The 19,462-nt window shown below is 43.9% G+C and overlaps 1 protein-coding gene across 1 annotated transcript in view; it reads right to left on the bottom strand.

Moving 5' to 3' along the window:
* Positions 1-11,877, bottom strand: part of LOC135548505 (connector enhancer of kinase suppressor of ras 2-like) — a 46,784-nt gene extending 34,907 nt beyond the window's left edge. Inside the window, exons 1-2 of the mRNA XM_064978186.1 lie at positions 11,532-11,877; positions 2,449-2,612 (exon numbers count right to left, since the gene is read on the bottom strand). Of these exons, the coding sequence (XP_064834258.1) occupies positions 2,449-2,612; positions 11,532-11,595 (228 nt within the window). The 5' untranslated portion in view covers positions 11,596-11,877. The remainder of the gene's footprint in view (positions 1-2,448; positions 2,613-11,531) is intronic.
* Positions 11,878-19,462: the final 7,585 nt, after the last annotated feature.

Here is a 19,462-nt window from a genome sequence, read left to right as displayed (position 1 = left end):
AAGTGTCTCTGTCTCTCTTTCTCACCCTCTCCATGTCTTTTGTAGCAAGCAGCCATATTGTTGTCAGTCGCTAGGGTCCTGTTTCTAATGTATTGTGTATGTTTATCCTGTGTTACCATTTAGTTAGCTGGTATATAAATAATTAAATCAATTTGTGTAGTACTGAATCATAAGTAAGGCCCAGGTTTTTGCAGATGCAAGGAGGTTATGACTGTTCAGAATGATGATATGATACAGGGTTATGATTAATAAGTTGATTATTTATGTATGTGATAGGTAAAGACCTTAAGGGTTTCATTTGGGAGATGGTAACTCTTTAAAGAACCGCTCTCGTGGTGCCTCAAATCCTAATTAGTTAATTGTTACATAGTTAGTTGATTAGACAAATAACAGTCATCAGATGAAAGTAAAGTCACAACACCAGGGTTTCTTGGATGGGGGCTGGCCGATGAGTAATCATATTTAATACAGCATGCCTGACGGACTGATTTAACCAAATCCCAGTTACATAAGGGGCTTTGGGAGTGAAGGCGAGGCTTACCCATATGGCTATGGAGGATGAGTGGGCTTCAGATAACATCTGTGACCTCTGTCTCCTAACTCTCCGTCCCCTCCTCTCTATCTCCTCTCTCTCTCTACATCACTCCTTCCCACTCTCCATCCCACCTCCTCTTTACGCGTCACTCGTTTCCCTTTAGTCCCATTAATCTCACCCACTCAATCTCTGCTTGCACCTCTCTATCCTCTCTTTCTTCGTCTCTCTCCCCCTCTTTTTCTCTATCTGTTCTATTCTCTTGGTCATCACTCTCTATCATCCACGTGTCACACCCACCCAAACCACCCTAGAAGCTGATGTGTATTGTTTTGCATCTGTGTGTGGGGTGGTGTGATTGTACAGTATGTGTGTGTGTTTATTTTCTCTGGAATCAATTACAGTGAGTGACTATCCCTCCAGCACACACAAGGACCAGTGGAAGTTAACTGACAAACAGAGTAATTACCTGATCTAACACAACACTATCAGCCTAAATCAGAAGTTTACCCAGCTGTGAAGGTGGCAACTAATAATGATCAATAATCAGAAAGAAAATGCAACCTAAAGGGGATTATAAAATGATATGTCCTAAAATTGACACAGACGTCAGGCAAAATAAAACGTATAAGATTGAACAAGAGTCTGAAATGCTGTCAGAGCAAAAATGATTCAACATATCCTAGCACTGTACTCCTAAGCTGTAAAGACTCTTACAGTTAAGCACTATCCCCACCAGCTGCCTGTCTGACCTCTATAAAAGGGGTCTTCACTATGTCCAAAAAATTCAAAGCAAAACAGATTAAACACCAAAACCTGACTTCCCAGACACAGATTACGCCTAGGCTTGGACTAAAAAGCTACTTCAGTTGGTGAGTCTCTGGATGGTTCTCTGATTTTCTGACTTGATTCACACTCTTTGGGGGGTTCATGGATCCTCTGGATGAGTCATTGAATCTCTGTTTAAATCATAGATTCTCTGTATGATTCATGACTCCACACAGCCTGGTGGTGACTCTAGAGAGGAATACATGACTGAATGAAGGGGATGGAGGACTCACCAGGGCACAGTCTCTAGGATAAGCTCTAACTCTAGCTAGCCCTAACCCCTGACCAGCACCCCCTGACTCCATCATGACTACTCACCAGAGCACAGAGTAGATCCACAGCCTCTAGGATAAGCTCTAACTCTAGCTAGCCCTAACCCCTGACCAGCACCCCCTGACTCCATCATGACTACTCACCAGAGCACAGAGTAAGTCCACAGCCTCTAGGATATGCTCTAACTCGCCCTAACCCCTGACCTGCACCCCTGACTCCATCACGACTACTCACCAGAGCACAGAGTAGGTCCACAGCCTTTAGGATATGCTCTAACTCTAGCTAGCCCTAACCCCTGACCAGCACCCCCTGACTCCATCACGACCACTCACCAGAGCACAGAGTAGGTCCACAGCCTCTAGGATATGCTCTAACTCTAGCTAGCCCTAACCCCTGACCTGCACCCCTGACTCCATCACGACTACTCACCAGAGCACAGAGTAGGTCCACAGCCTCTAGGATATGCTCTAACTCGACCTAACCCCTGACCAGCGCCCCCTGACTCCATCACAACTACTCACCAGAGCACAGAGTAGATCCACAGCCTCTAGGATATACTCTAACTCTAGCTAGCCCTAACCCCTGACCAGCGCCCCCTGACTCCATCATGGCTACTCACCAGAGCACAGAGTAGATCCACAGCCTCCAGGATAAGCTCTAACTCTAGCTAGCCCTAACCCCTGACCAGCGCCCCCTGACTCCATCATGGCTACTCACCAGAGCACAGAGTAGATCCACAGCCTCCAGGATAAGCTCTAACTCTAGCTAGCCCTAACCCCTGACCAGCACCCCCTGACTCCATCATGACTACTCACCAGAGCACAGAGTAGATCCACAGCCTCCAGGATGAGCTCCTGGTGTCCAATACGGGACACTCCCAGGTCCTCCAGCTCCTGGTGAGTGATACGAAGCAGCTGATCTCCCCCCACCTTCTCCCTCTCAAACGTCTTAATGTACTGCTGCAGACAGTCATCCAGCCCTGGAGAGAGAGGAGACGAGATGACGCTGTGAAGACTAATTACAAAGGGAAATATTAATTTGATAAATGAATTTGTTCTGGCTCACTCCTCTTTGCTTCTGTCTGCTACTACCTCATATACATGTCTTGATGTTTCATTGAAAAACGTTTCTGGTAAGGAACTGTAATAGCATATAACTTTGAGAAACAATATAATATTATTCAAGTTACAATAGTCGTTGTATCAACTCCATCCATCCAGGTTATTATGACCAACTAAGGCCTACGCAGGCAGTGTGTTTCAGATGTAAGCCCCAACAACCTCAGTCCCTTCCAGACATCAGTCTAAATATTGTGTGTAAAGATGTTATGTTATCTGGTCAGGGCTGTGTGAAGAAACTCCCTCTTATCAGTTCAGCTCTGCAGTCCTGAGGGGTTTACAGTGACTCAATCACTTCATCTTCTCACTCTCTCTCTCTCTCTCTCTCTCCCTCTCTCTCTCTCTCTCTCTCTCTCTCTCTCTCTCTCTCTCTCTTTCTCACTTTCCCCTCTTTCACTCTCTCCCTCTAAGTGTGTGTGTGCGTCTGTGTGTGAGTGTGTGTGTGCATGCATCTGCATGTGAGTGTGTGTGTGCGTGCGTACGTACGTGCGTCTGTGTGTGTGTGAGTGTCTCCGCATCTCTCATTTCTGGGCTTTGAAACTGTAGCCTTTGAGTGTGTGCCAGTGCTTGGTTTTAATACTAACTGACACACAGAGATCTCAAAGATGAACACACGTGGCAGAGCTGAACATAGTGCTGTTCTGGGCACAGCTGAACAGACATACATACACAGCCTTAGCCAGCCATAGGCAGGCTTTAATCACCCACGTTACACAGACCTCCACGGATGTCCAACAAATTACAATGGTACATACAACGCACACACAATCAACCCTTTCCCCCTACGCATACCATTACATACAACCTTCCTCCTATTATTAACAGAACTGACACACATCATATATTTATTAAGGCCATGACATATTCAAACACTCACAGCATTTACTACACACATACAGCCCACTCACAACCAACAGTTGACAGCCCACTCATAACCAACAGTTGACAGAGGCCTGTCAAAGAGTAAACATTTAGTCCCACATTAAACCCAATTGACACACAGAATCATCCTTCCATTCTTCCATCCTTTCATCCCTGGGGGAGGAATAGAGGAGCTTTTCAAAGTGTTCCTCCCATCCCCCTGGCATACAAAAACAGAGATGGCACCATCTTAGTGATCCTCTCTGAAAGCTTTACTTCACAGCTGTACAAATACCATCAGTCAGTGTCGATCTAAATGTGACTCAACACTGACACACAATTTCTCCAGCACTGACACACACTGCTTACAGATACACACACACACACACACACACACACACACACACACACACACACACACACACACACACACACACACACACACACACACACACACACACACACATCATGCTGGTTAAGTGTGCCTTGAATTCAAAATAAGTCACAGACAGTGTCACCAGCAAAGCACCCCCACACCATAACACCTCCTCTTCCATGCTTTACGATGGGAAACACAAATGCGGAGATCATCCGTTCACCAACACCGCATCTCACAAAGACACGGCCGTTGGAACCAAAAATTTACAATTTGGACTGCAGACCAAATGACAAATTTCCACCGGTCTAATGTCCATTTCTCGTGTTTCTTGGCACAAGCAAGTCTATTCTTCTAATTGGTGTCCTTCAGTAGTGGTTTCTTTACAGCAATTCGACCATGAAGGCCTGATTCACACAGTCTCCTCTGGACAGTTGATGTTGAGATGTGTCTGTTACTTGAACTTTGTGAAGTATTTATTTGGGTTGTAATTTCTGAGGCTGGTAACTCTAATGAACTTATCCTCTGCAGGAGAGGTAACTCTGTGTCTTCCATTTCTGTGGTGTTCCTCATGAGAGACAGTTTCATCTTAGAGCTTGATGGTTTTTGCGACTGCACAGAAACTTTCAAAGTTCTTGAAATGAGCCTTATTGACTGAACGTCATGTCTTAAAGGAATGATGAAGTGTCTTTTTCTTTGCTTATTTGAGCTGTTCTTGCCATAATACGGACTTGGTCTTTTACCAAATAGGGCTATCTTCTGTATACCACCCCTACCTTGTCACAACACAACTGATTGGCTCAAACGCATTCAGAAGGAAATACATTTTACAAATTAACTTTTAAAAAGGCACATCTGTTAATTGAAATGCATTCCAGGTGACTACCTCATGAAGCTGGTTGAGAGAATGCCAAGAGTATTGCATCACACAACTGTCCCATACTATGTTTAGAATATTTATTTCTCAAACAGAAACAGAATACAATAGGTCGGCTTTTGTACTATGGAGGATAGTAGATTGACATAGTGTCACGCCCTGACCTTAGAGAGACTTTTTATTTCTCTATTTGTTTAGGTCAGGGTGTGATTTGGGTGGGCATTCTATGTTTTCTATTTCTTTGTTTTTGGCTGAGTGTGGTTCCCCATCAGAGGCGGCTGTCTATCCTTGTCTCTGATTGGGAATCATACTTAGGCAGCCTTTTCCCCACCTGATGTTGTGGGTAATTATTTATTTTCTGTGTGTGGTTGTGTGCTTCATGGATGAGTCACGTTCGGTTTCTGTTTACCTGTTGTTGTTTTTTTGTGAAGGTTTCACTTTATTAAAGATGTGGAACTACATGCACGCTGCGCCTTGGCTCATTTATGACAGGGAGTTTGAAGACAGTGAACGTGACACATAGGCTATTGGTTTCGCTCTTCGTTAGGCCTACTCATCTTGTTGGCTGACGAAAAGTAAATGTGAACAGTTCTTCCAATATCTTCAATATGCACTTCGGAATTGGATAAGTACGCTCGCAGTTGCGCCCCGGATGTGTCTGACTTGTAGCCTGTGAGAAAGACCTGATCAGGTGACGGAGAGCCATACGAGTGAGAGAAGCTTCGGATTGTGCAGCACTCTCAGGGAGAACCGCACAACACAGCACTCCGGGCCGCAAAAGGCATGGATTTGTTTAGGGTGCATTACCGCCACAAAGGAGATGCCGCCGTGAAATTCGAGGCAATATCAAGTGCTTGTCAAATTGTGAATAGAAGACTATTGGAGTGTGTACAGCCTGCGCAAAAAAAAACAAAGCAGAGCTCATGCCTTTCAAGCGACTTTTTTTCAAATCATCATTAGATTCTCATCATGCAGCCTTACAATGTATTAAATATCAAAACGTATAGCCCAACGTTTGTAGAACAACTAAAGTTACATGAAGAATATAGGAGTACCTATTTCTTTGTTAACCGCTCTACACAGAATAGCCGCTTATGCGCACTTTGTTCAATTGTATTCTTCATACTATAAAATAATGCCATTGAATTATAAGCAAATATTGTCTGCTAAATGAACTAGTGTTGCCCACAGCTATTTGTCATAGCCAGATCGGGACCTAACATAAGGACAACTCAAGAGTATGCTATTCTGTTCTTCTGAAATAGACTATATTTTCTTCATATCATGCTTCTTTAGACCTGTCTAAAATAAATAGTGGATTTATTGTGAAGGTGTAGGCTATATTACATGGATTTATTAGACTTTATAAAATGGCTTGTAGGCTATGTGTGGAAGCCAGGGGATGGTAAATGTGTTATGTTAATTAACGGTCACCTAGTCATGGAAGCCATTATTCCTTACATTGGCTAAAATACAGATACACATATAAACACACAAACATCCATGTAAACACACTCATACACACCTTTACATACAACAGACAAGAAGGAACTGGAGAGGAAGCAAAACCAGTCAGGTTGTCTGTGTTTTGGTCCAGAGCACTGCAGCTTCATTTCCCTCATCTCTCTATCTCAGTGTTTCTTCATCTCTCCCTCATCCACTCTCCCACACTCTTTCTATCCTTTCTCCTCACTTGGTCAGCCTCCCACAAAGAAGGCGGTGGAGCCCTCATCTCCTCCTTTTGATTTAATCTCAATGTCTTCTTGGGCCTAGACCTAATGAAGGATTCAGCTCAAGTTCAGCTGGCAGCTAAATGATGGAGAAGCTGCAAGAAGAGAGCTCCATGGCTTTGTACACAATTTAAGGGCTTAAAAAATCCACCTCTTTACCAAGTTAATGGAGACCCACTTGTCAATTAAAAAATGCCCATGTTGCTATAGAAACCATGCAGTGGGGTTTGGAGTAGAGTCTGCTGCAAGACGACAATACTGTAAGTAAACATGTAATTGAAACGTTATGGATATAGAAATAAAACCTCTAAACTTCAACCCACCAAAACAAGCAGGGACATTGTCTAAAGTATGAATGCTCTCTCCAGATAACATATATAAACACACAGATAATCCATTCTAAAGGACAAACACGTATTTGTTCTTTAAACATCTATATTACACCTCAATTCAGAGATGGGCTTCGTCTATCTAAATGGGCAGAGCAACCCCTCCATAACAAACTAGCCTATATTCAGAGATGGGCTTCGTCTATCTAAATGGGCAGAGCAACCCCTCCATAACAAACTAGCCTATATTCAGAGATGGGCTTCGTCTATCTAAATGGGCAGAGCAACCCCTCCATAACAAACTAGCCTATATTCAGAGATGGGCTTCGTCTATCTAAATGGGCAGAGCAACCCCTCCATAACAAACTAGCCTATATTCAGAGATGGGCTTCGTCTATCTAAATGGGCAGAGCAACCCCTCCATAACAAACTAGCCTATATTCAGAGATGGGCTTCGTCTATCTAAATGGGCAGAGCAACCCCTCCATAACAAACTAGCCTATATTCAGAGATGGGCTTCGTCTATCTAAATGGGCAGAGCAACCCCTCCATAACAAACTAGCCTATATTCAGAGATGGGCTTCGTCTATCTAAATGGGCAGAGCAACCCCTCCATAACAAACTAGCCTATATTCAGAGATGGGCTTCGTCTATCTAAATGGGCAGAGCAACCCCTCCATAACAAACTAGCCTATATTCAGAGATGGGCTTCGTCTATCTAAATGGGCAGAGCAACCCCTCCATAACAAACTAGCCTATATTCAGAGATGGGCTTCGTCTATCTAAATGGGCAGAGCAACCCCTCCATAACAAACTAGCCTATATTCAGAGATGGGCTTCGTCTATCTAAATGGGCAGAGCAACCCCTCCATAACAAACTAGCCTATATTCAGAGATGGGCTTCGTCTATCTAAATGGGCAGAGCAACCCCTCCATAACAAACTAGCCTATATTCAGAGATGGGCTTCGTCTATCTAAATGGGCAGAGCAACCCCTCCATAACAAACTAGCCTATATTCAGAGATGGGCTTCGTCTATCTAAATGGGCAGAGCAACCCCTCCATAACAAACTAGCCTATAGCTTTACCCCAGAAATCCCCCCTTAATCAACGGGCCTGGCCTCCTGTTAATTAACAAACAGAGCTATTTTTGTGATGAGATCAATGGAGGAGACAAACAGCCACCCAGACTGGGAAGAGCACACAAAGAGACACAGAGAGAGATGAAATGTGAGATCTGATTAAGAGACTATTAATCCACTAGTAATTGAGGCTGAGGTGAGTAAATTCTGTTTAGTGTTGTGATACATTATTGAGTTGGCTTTCTAGGGGAGGGGCACTATGTTAATCTACATATTTTATCACTGTCATGAGACATGGGCAGGGTGCCAGCCATTCAGATCAAAACACACACACACATAAAGTTTGACAGGGCAGTTAAGAGCGTTGGACTAGTAATCGAAAGGTTGCTGGTTCGAATCCACAAGCTTGGTTTGAATCCCTGAGCTGACTAGGGGGGAAATCTTTTGATGTGCCCTTGAGCAAGGCACTTAACCCTAATTGCTCACCTGCTCCCGAGTGGCGCAGTGGTCTAAGGCACTGCATCTCAGGGCTAGAAGTGTCACTACAGACCCTGGTTTGATTCCAGGCTGTATCACAACCGGCAGTGATTGGGAATCCTTTAGGGTGATGCACAATTGGTCCAGTCTTGTCAGGTTAGGGTTTGGCCCGGGTAGGCAATCATTGTAAATAAGAATTTGTTCTTAACTGGCTTGCCTAGTTAAATAAAAAATAAATGAAGACGATAAACACACTCTAACCAGAGAAACATGGTGTAAATGTGCACACACATACTCTAGGCTATACATACACTCCCATACCCAACATATGGCTCATAATATTCAAACATCAAATATGCATGCTATGCAACCCAAGTGAGGAGATTGATCTTTTTCAACATCATTCTACTTGGACAGTGCATTAGAGCTTAGCTAGCTCCATGATCATCTTACTACTCGCCTTTAGCACAAATGTATGGCAGGTGTTTTGTGTGAAAATAATTTATAATTTATGAAACTGTTTCTCTTTTCATAAAACACTTAGCTTGAACATGAACCAAGTATTTGCAGCTGTTTAAACTGCAATATATGTCTAAATAAGCACAGTTCGACCCTTAATTTAAAAGCTCCATATATTTTCCGTAAGTATTCTCTGTGGAGAGGCCTTTGTCGGTGTTGATGGAGTAGAGAGGCTTGGACACAGGAAACACCGGAGGATGCAGAGAGTGGCACTATGGGAAGGCCACTGGGTGCTCTTATATGGACTCAGGACATCACTGAGCTGTATGCTAATAATGGAACCTCTGAATGGTAATGATGAGACGGAGATGCTGTGGGCCCTTGGGACTGGGAGTATAAGAATGGATCTGAGACAAGATCACACAAACTCCATTTCCTTTCATTCTCTCTGTGACTGTGGCTCCCTCCATTCCTCCATCCCTCACTTTACATCAACATTACTATAGGCTTTGCGCCTAGAACCTGTCTCAGCTCTAGTCATCAGATGTGGCTCGGCTACCATAGGGCTCTCACTCTGAAATGTCTTCCCTTCCTCATCTCCTCTCCATCTCTTCCAATATACAATCTCTTTCTCTTCTCTCCATCAGCTCTGAATCTCCTCATTATTACCATTTACTCTCTCCTCTGCCATTCCCACATACATCCCTATAATCCTCCTGTTCCACTAGTCTTACCAAGCAAAAGCTCTCTCACACACACACACACACACACACACACACACACACACACACACACACACACACACACACACACACACACACACACACTAATATGTACTCTTTTACAGAACTTGTAAACTGCTTTGAGTCTGATCCCAGTAACCAGTATGTCTGACTCAGCCAGCCAGTCAAGCTCCTGTGTTTGTTTGGAGCGTGACTGCGTCTGTGAATGAGCGTGTGTGGAGGCATTTTTTTATTTTACCTTTATTTTACCGTTATTTTACTAGGCAAGTCAGTTAAGAACAAATTCTTATTTTCAATGATGGCCTAGGAACAGTGGGTTAACTGCCTGTTCAGGGGCAGAACGACAGATTTTGTACCTTGTCAGCTCGGGGATTTGAACTTGCAACCTTTCGGTTACTAGTCCAATGCTCTAACCACTAGGCTACTAGGCTAGTAAATTAACACATTAGTTTGAGCATCACTTTGAGGGTATACTCATCCACACGAGTACCCTGCTCAGCACAGACCACCAACACATTACACAGTAATAATGATACATATCAACACAGAGGTACACAGGCATGAGATACACATGAAACACATGACAGTAACACACAATCTATGGAAACATTAACCATAGAATGAACAGAAAACATATTCTCTCTCTCAAATGGAAAGTGTGTGTGTGTGTGTGTGTGTGTGTGTGTGTGTGTGTGTGTGTGTGTGTGTGTGTGTGTGTGTGTGTGTGTGTGTGTGTCTGTGTGTGTGTGTGTGTGTGTGTGTGTGTGTGTGTGTGTGTGTGCGTGCGTGCGTGCGTGCGTGCGTGCGTGCGTGTGTTTGTGCGTGCGTGCATGCAGGCGCATGTGTGTGTGTGTTAAAGATAGTCTTATCAACTGCTGTTCCATCAATCCACAGTGGCTCAGCAACACATGGAGATTTACCACCATCTGGTTAAGCATCTCTCCAAAACAACATGGGCCTACCTCCAGCCTTGATCCATGACCTCACACACACTACATCTCTCATATGAATTCCCTGAACTAGCACCACATACTGTAAGAATCATCTGTCTTCTCGTCTTCATTTAAGATATAATTATTACTGCATTATAACACGCTGTATTGCAGATGTGAAATAATATTTGGGGATGTAGTTAATAAATAATCAATATATTTAGCATATGCACTTGATCCACTCCAGAGGAATGTAATAGCTATTAGTAATATATTCTCTACAAAATCCATCTTTCACATTCCCTATAACTAACCTCCACAGAAATTAAAGTAATTTTACATATATTAGTGTCTAACATGCAACACTTCAAATACCTACAGGTCTACGTTACTAAAAATACTTTTTTCACTTCAGAGTCAAATTCATCCCAATGCCTTAATTTCAGTGGATAATTAATCCCATAATGGAAATATTCAGACCCTTCTGATCGGCCATTTAAAAGGCAAAGACTGTACTGAACCAACTGAACTGAACCAACTGAACCAACTCATCCTCCAGTGCTTTGAGATTCTCTCAGGTCCAATTCTATATCACTGCCAATTCCACACCCCACATTTCTACTGAAAATGTCATTCCATTTGTGGTATAGAGATACCACATAGAATATAATAATATAATATAATAAAATATCAATATGTTGCCATTATATAATTGACTACATATACTGAGGTTCAGCAGGTGTTTTTGTTTCCCCCAATCCCCAGTGATGGCTCTAGCCTCGCAGTGTTTATTGATCGGAGTGGGCGCATTTAGTGCCGTTATACTTGAGTCAAGAGAATATATATTTCACTGCATTTTGTGTGCAGGTTGGTTGCCAACAACTAATGTACATCTATCTTAAAACCGTGGCGTACCTTTCATCCAGTCCACCACTTGACTCGAACTCCACTTGCTCACAGGCTCCATGACCAAAGCCATTGTGGAAGTTTTTCAGGTCTCCCCTGACAAAACAAACGCTTTAACACTTCAATCTATTACATTCACAAAATTCACCAATGTTTGATTGTGTAATCCGTTTGCGTGTTTTCTAACAACGGCGAGGGAGGTCCATCGGATCCGAGGCGACGTTATGCGTGGCTTGATTCAAGTCCGATAGATTTCTACACAATCCTCTGCGCTTGGTGCTTGTGTTGTTCGCTCGAATATCGCGAATATCTCCTTTATTTGTCATTCATGTCGGCTGCTGCCAACACTGCATGATTCTGGTGGAACCGCCTGCGACCCTCTCGCCAATTAATCTCCAGACTAGTATCAACTGATCAATACAGCCAGCCTCCAACCATCCAATAGAGAACGCATTCACTGGCATCTGTGGGTGTATTTCCCAGTCGCATTGTGCAGTCCATGTATTCTCCTTCAAACCAACCCACTGAGTCACACTAGCGCTTGCAGGCTTTTTTAATCCTCATCAGATGCACGTTCACTGTATCTCCCTCGCCTCTTTTGTCGCTGTTCACGCCTCCATCATACAAGCGCTGCCGAGCGGAAAATACGGTCGTAACAGAGGCTGAGGATGCTGTAATGTCCCCCTCTCGTATTATCATCCTTTACGAAGAAAGTTGAGATGTAGCCCTATTCAATATACCATGAATTGATCTGTCTAAATTGAGAGTATGAAACAGAAGAATGAATGGGCATAGGGCGTTGCAATATATATTTTGTTATTTGAAATAACCGAACAATCATCCATTACAAGTTTGAAACTCAGAATTTGTAATGTTTTATACCCAATAGTTTCGCTATGCATTATGAGTTTCTATTGAAGGCATATGATACTGTAGGCCTATTTATATTAAATATGACCGTATCAGGGTTACACAAACACCATACATTACAGGACTAAGCTGGTTATGAAAGAGTGGGCGCTTTTATCCATTAACAGAAAATAATTAGCCTTGCTTAAAAATAAAAACCCTTAATTGAAACAATTACAAAGCTGACACCTCACCTGTTTTGGTAAAACGCTGAGTGATAGGCCTGGAAAAATATAACCACTCTCAAATTCATATATGCAAGAACTGACCGTCCATGATATCAAAATGATAGTTTTAACCATGCTTTGAGGCATTACAGTGTTTGTGTACATTTACAGTAAAACAAGCTTATACTTTGGGTTCTGATGGGGTATGACAGATGAACTGAGCTCATGAGGCCTTCATTTATAAGTTATATTCTTAAAGAATCAAAGGGTATATATCAATCAATCAATCAATAAAATGTATTTATAAAGCCCTTTTTACATCAGTCAATGTCACAAAGTGCTATACAGAAACCCAGCCTAAAATCTCATACAGAAAGCAATGCAGATGTAGAAGAATATATCATTAATTTATAAGTCCAAAAATGAATGTAGCAATTAAGGATTCTAACTTTAATTCACACATATCAATTGGAGGCCTTGAGATGTTGCTGCCTGTCAGCATAACCTGGGTCAATCAAGGCACATCCAGTTCACTGGGGCTGGAGAGCGCCAGGGGCTGACCGTCACATCAATTACACCCCCTATTAAATAACTCCACCGACAGACTCAAGACTCAGTCACGACTACAATGAATCTCTTTGACATAACAAACATCCCACTCACTCAGGTGAAAGCAGTAGAAGACTAGCATGAATGCATCCCACTACTGCAACATGAATAGGCCCACCATAGGTTGACATGCTGCCTCATAAAGTAGGCTCATGGAAACAACAAGCTCAGATTATTTGATGTGATTTTGCTTTACTGGTTTGGCATAATGTGCATATGTGGCTTTCATGGCCTTAACCAGATGTGATGTAATGTATCTGCACACTGAACTATTCTGAGTCGTATTCTGTAAATAATCATCTAACCTAAAGCACGGATACAGTCACTTCAAACCCCTCAGTATTGGTAGTTAGACTGTTGCACACTAGCCCAAAATGCACAATACCTCTATGAGAGAGCCTATAGAGCATCAGAACAAAGAACCACTCTTTTTCCATGACCCCTGACTTGTGCAACAATATTGTTCAGGCTTTGCACAGTTAATGTTTTGTGTCAAATTAGTCACCATCATGTTATTGACGTAAGAGGGATGGTTGTTCTTCCCAGAATCATGGTACACCAAAGAGTCAGCCTCTAATTTTGTAAAATGCCTCGAAGACTAATTCTCAGTGATATCAATCAAGATGTATATCAAAAAATGAGTGTTTGAAGTCTAAGGATATACAGGAAGCGATACACAAGATAAGAATCTATTATATAGGCCTATCTCATAGGACAATAGCTGTTAACCACCAAGTCTTGCTTTGTTAAATCAAAGCATCTTGGCTTGTCCTTTGTTTTATTTATGTAAGATTAGCAATGGCTCTTGCTCCTCTGCCCCACCCCTACGGGTATGTGAATACATTTGCTCTGTGTGGAGGTATCTTTGTCAGCATCTCTGACTAATTTAAACAGAAGAATGTGTAATCTGCTTTGCAAGATGGGCATTGTCACGTTCTGACCATAGTTCTGTTATTTTATTCTTTGTTTTAGTAAGGTCAGGGCGTGAGTTGGGGTGGGCAGTCTGTTTGTTTTTCTATGTTGGGTTTTGTGTTCGGCCTCGTATGGTTCTCAATCAGAGGCAGGTGTTGTTAGTTGTCTCTGATTGAGAATCATACTTAGGTAGCCTGGGTTTCACTTTTGGTTTGTGGGTGTTGGTTTCCGTGTGTGTGTTTGGGCCACACAGTACTGTTTCGGTTTTGTAAATTTACGTCATTGTTTATTGTTTTGATTCAGTGTTCTGCGCTTTGGTCCAATCCTTACTCCTCCTCAGACAAAGAGGACGATATCCGTTACAGAAACACCCACCACCAGAGGACCAAGCAGCGTGGTAACGGGCATCAGCAGCAGCGGCCGAAAACACAAGACTCCTGGACTTGGGAGGAGATTTTGGACGGCAAGGGACCCTGGGCACAAGCAGGGGAATATCGCCGCCCTAAAGCGAGCCTCCCCAGTGCGTCTCCTCGGGCCGGCGTACATGGCACCAGCCTTACGCATGGTGTCCCAGGTTCGCCAGCACAGCCCAGTGCGGGCTATTCCACCTCACCGCACTGGCCTGGCTACGGGGAGCATTGAACCAGGTAAGGTTGGGCAGGCTCGGTGCTCAAGAGCTCCAGTGCGCCTGCACGGTCCGGTCTATCCGGTGCCACCTCCACGCACCAGCCCTCCGGTGGCAGCCCCCCGCACCAGGCTGTCTCTCTGTTTTCTCCCTACAGGTGCTCCCGCCTGTCCAGCGCTGCCAGAGCCTTCCTCCTGCCCAGCGCTATCAGAGTCTCCCATCTGTCCTGAGCCGCCAGAGTCTCCCATCTGTCCTGAGCCGCCAGAGTCTCCCAGGCTGTCCTGAGCCGCCAGAGTCTTCCGTCTGTCCTTAGCCGCCAGAGTCTCCCGTCTGTCCTGAGCCGCCAGAGTCTCCCGTCTGTCCTGAGCCGCCAGAGTCTCCCGTCTGTCCTGAGCCGCCAGAGTCTCCCGTCTGTCCTGAGCCGCCAGAGTCTCCCGTCTGTCCTGAGCCGCCAGAGTCTCCTGTCTGTCCTGAGCAGCCAGAGTCTCCCGTATGTCCTGAACCGCCAGAGTCTCCCGTCTGTCCTGAGCCGCCTGAGCCGCCAGAGCCACTAGTCAGCCAGGAGCCGCCAGAGCCGTCAGCCAGCCAGGAGCCACCAGAGCCGCCAGTCAGCCAGGTGATGCCGGAATCACCCTTCACTCTGGCGCTGCCGGAGTCTCTCGCCTGTCTGGCACTGCCGGAATCTCCCGCCTGTCCGGCGCTGCCGGAGTCTCCCGTCTATTTGCTAGGGTCCCCAGTCAGAGGTCGGCGGTGAGGGTCGCCGCACATAAGAGGCCACGGGGGCGGTTGAGGAGGCGGGCAAAAACTATGGTGAAGTGGGGTCCACGTCCCGCACCAGAGCCACCACCGCGGACAGACGCCCACCAAGAACCTCCCCTATATGTTCAGGTTTTGCGGCCGGTGTCCGAACCTTTGGGGGGAGTACTGTCACGTTCTGACCATAGTTCTGTTATTTTATTCTTTGTTTTAGTATGGTCAGGGTGTGAGTTGGGGTGGGCAGTCTGTTTGTTTTTCTATGTTGGGTTTTGTGTTCGGCCTAGTATGGTTCTCAATCAGAGGCAGGTGTCGTTAGTTGTCTCTGATTGAGAATCATACTTAGGTAGCCTGGGTTTCACTTTTGGTTTGTGGGTGTTTGTTTCTGTGTGTGTGTTTGGGCCACACGGTACTGTTTCGGTTTTGTAAATTCACGTCATTGTTTATTGTTTTGATTCAGTGTTCAGTGCTTTCTTTAATTAAAATCATCATGAACACTTACCACGCTGCGCTTTGGTCCGATCCTTACCCCTCCTCAGACGAAGAGGACGATATCCGTTACAGGCATGTGAAATACAAGAGCCTTAAATTACAACTGTTCAGTTAATTTTCTCCTTGCAAGTTATGAATGGAACTTTTATGTCGCTATTAATTTCCCCATTATCTGTGAATAATTTATATCTTTGGGGAAGCTCTCTCCTCTCTCCTGCTATTATTACTCTACCCTTGTAGACTCGTATCTGTCCCTGTGGTCTAGTGTGTGAGCAGCTAATGGGTCAGTCTACATCCAAAGAGTCTGTTTGGTTTCTCAGAAAAATTTGTGAACAAAGTTGCAATTCATAATATTGCAAGTATTTTAAGAATTATGTAAACTGTTGTATACAATATTATAGAGTAGGTATCAGATGTGTGCGTACTGGTAGCGAAGTCAGGTGCAGGAGAGCAGAGATTTGTGAACAGGCGCACACTTTATTTAGGCAAAAGTGCAGAAAGCGCAAAACAGTCACAATAATTATGTTTAACAATAAACATCTTTGTGAAAAATAACACAGAAAAAACAAGCCAGTCTGGCGCGTCAACAATACACACGTAACACAAACAATCTCACACAAAGACATGATGGGGAACAGAGGAATACATACAGTGGGTCAAAAAGGTATTTAGTCAGCCACCAATTGTGCAAGTTCTCCCACTTAAAAGATGAGAGGCCTGTAATTTCCATCATAGGTACACTTCAACTATGACAGACAAAATGAGAAAAAAAATCCAGAAAATCACATTGTAGGATTTTTAATGAATTTATTTGCAAATTATGGTGTAAAATAAGTATTTGGTCACCTACAAACAAGCAAGATTTCTGTCTCTCACAGACCTGTAACTTCTTCTTTAAGAGGCTCCTCTGTCCTCAACTCATTACCTGTATTAATGGCACCTGTTTGAACTTGTTATCAGTATAAAAGACACCTGTCCACAACCTCAAACAGTCACACTCCAAACTCCACTATGGCCAAGACCAAAGAGCTGTCAAAGGACACCAGAAACAAAATTGTAGACTTGCACCAGGCTGGGAAGACTGAATCTGCAATAGGTAAGCAGCTTGGTTTGAAGAAATCAACTGTGGGAGCAATTATTAGGAAATGGAAGACATACAAGACCACTGAGAATCTCCCTCGATCTGGGGCTCCACGCAATATCTCACCCTGTGGGGTCAAAATGATCACAAGAAAGGTGAGCAAAAATCCCAGAACCACACGGGGGGACCTAGTGAATGACCTGCAGAGAGCTGGGACCAAAGTAACAAAGCCTACCATCAGTAACACACTACGCCGCCCGGGACTCAAATCCTGCAGTGCCAGACGTGTCCCCCTGCTTAAGCCAGTACATGTCCAGGCCCGTCTGAAGTTTGCTAGAGAGCATTTGGATGATCCAGAAGAAGATTGGGAGAATGTCATATGGTCAGATGAAACCAAAATAGAACTTTTTGGTAAAAACTTTGGAGGACAAAGAATGTTGAGTTGCATCCAAAGAACACCATACCTACTGTGAAGCATGGGGGTGGAAACATCATGCTTTGGGGCTGTTTTTCTGCAAAGGGACCAGGACGACTGATCCGTGTAAAGGAAAGAATGAATGGGGCCATGTATCGTGATATTTTGAGTGAAAACCTCCTTCCATCAGCAAGGGCATTGAAGATAAAATGTGGCTGGGTCTTTCAGCATGACAATGATCCCAAACTCACCGCCCAGGCAACGAAGGAGTGGCTTCGTAAGAAGTATTTCAAGGTCCTGGAGTGGCCTAGCCAGTCTCCAGATCTGAACCTCATAGAAAATCTTTGGAGGGTTGAAAGTCTGTGTTGCCCAGCAACAGCCCCAAAACATCACTGCTCTAGAGGAGATCTGCATGGAGGAAAGGGACAAAATACCAGCAACAGTGTGTGAAAACCTTGTGAAGACTTACAGAAAACATTTGACCTCTGTCATTGCCAACAACAGGTATATAACAAGTATATAATAAGTATTGAGATAAAATTTTGTTATTGTCCAAATACTCATTTTCCACCATAATTTGCAAATAAATTCATTAAATATTCAGCAATGTGATTTTCTGGATTTTTTTCCCCCATTTTGTCTGTCATAGTTGAAGTGTACCTATGATAAAAATTACAGGCCTCTCTCATCTTTTTAGGTGGGAGAACTTGCACAATTGGTGGCTGACGAAATACTTTTTTGCCCCACTGTACATATAGATTGATTGAGGAATGAAAACCAGGTGTGCAGGGAACAAGACAAAACAAATGGATACATGAAAAATGGAGCGGCGATGGCTAGAAAGCTGGTGACGTCGACCGCCGAACGCCGCCCGAACAAGGAGAGGAGCCGACTTCGGCAGAAGTCGTGACAGAAGGTCTATTTTGAGAACGTATAGGCCTATCATAGAGCCACTTTTAAAACAAAGTAAGCCAATTGACCGTTAATTGACTTTGAGTCATAGAGAAATTTTAGTGATCACATTTTTTACAGTAGACTATAGCCTATCTTTGTTTGAGTTTGTCAAACAGTGCAGTTAATTTCACATTTTCTAAAATGAGGAGGAGCAAAGCAGAGATATGATAGCACTCAAATCCAGATGTTCATCAACAGTCAGGTGCTTCAGGACCTTCAACCGATCACTGCCCACACCTGCCCGCCCGTCCAGCATTACTACTCTGGACAGTTCTGACTTAGACTGTAAACTCTCCTTTCAGACTCACATTAAGCATCTCCAATCCAAAATTAAATCTAGCTTAAATCGGCTTCCTATTTATCAAAACAAAGCATACTTCACTCATACTGCCAAACATACCATCGTAAAACTGACCATCCTACCGATCCTCGACGTCGGCGATGTCATTTATAAAATAGCCTCCAACATCCTACTCAAAAATCTGGATGCAGTCTATCACAGTGCCATCCGTTTGGTCACCACTGCGACCTGTAGGCTCTCGTTGGCTGGCCATCACTGCATACTCGTCGCCAAACCCACTGGCTCCAGGTCATCCACAAGTCTCTGCTAGGTAAACCCCGCCTTATCACAGCTCACTGGTCACCATAGCAGCAGCCACCCGTACCACGCACTCCAGCAGGTTTATCTCTCTGGTCACCCCCAAAGCCAATTCCTACTTTGGCCGCCTTTCCTTCCAGTTCTCTGCAGCCAATGACTGGAACAAACTGCAAAAATCACTGAAGCTGGAGACTCATATCTCCCTCACTAGCTTTAAGCACAAGCTGTCATGGCAGCTCACAGATCACCGCACCTGTACATAGCCCATCTGTAAACAGCCCATCCAACTACCTCATCCCCATACTGTATTTATTTATTTATCTTGCACCCCAGTATCTCTATTTGCACATTCATCTTCTGCACATCTACCATTCCAGTGTTTAATTGCTATATTGTAATTACTTTGCCACCATGGCCTATTTACT

Source organism: Oncorhynchus masou, chromosome 11 (genome assembly GCF_036934945.1).
Source record: "Oncorhynchus masou masou isolate Uvic2021 chromosome 11, UVic_Omas_1.1, whole genome shotgun sequence".
NCBI lineage: Eukaryota > Metazoa > Chordata > Actinopteri > Salmoniformes > Salmonidae > Oncorhynchus > Oncorhynchus masou.
Note: the sequence above shows the minus strand (reverse complement) of the source record. Positions and strands in the feature narration are given on the sequence as shown.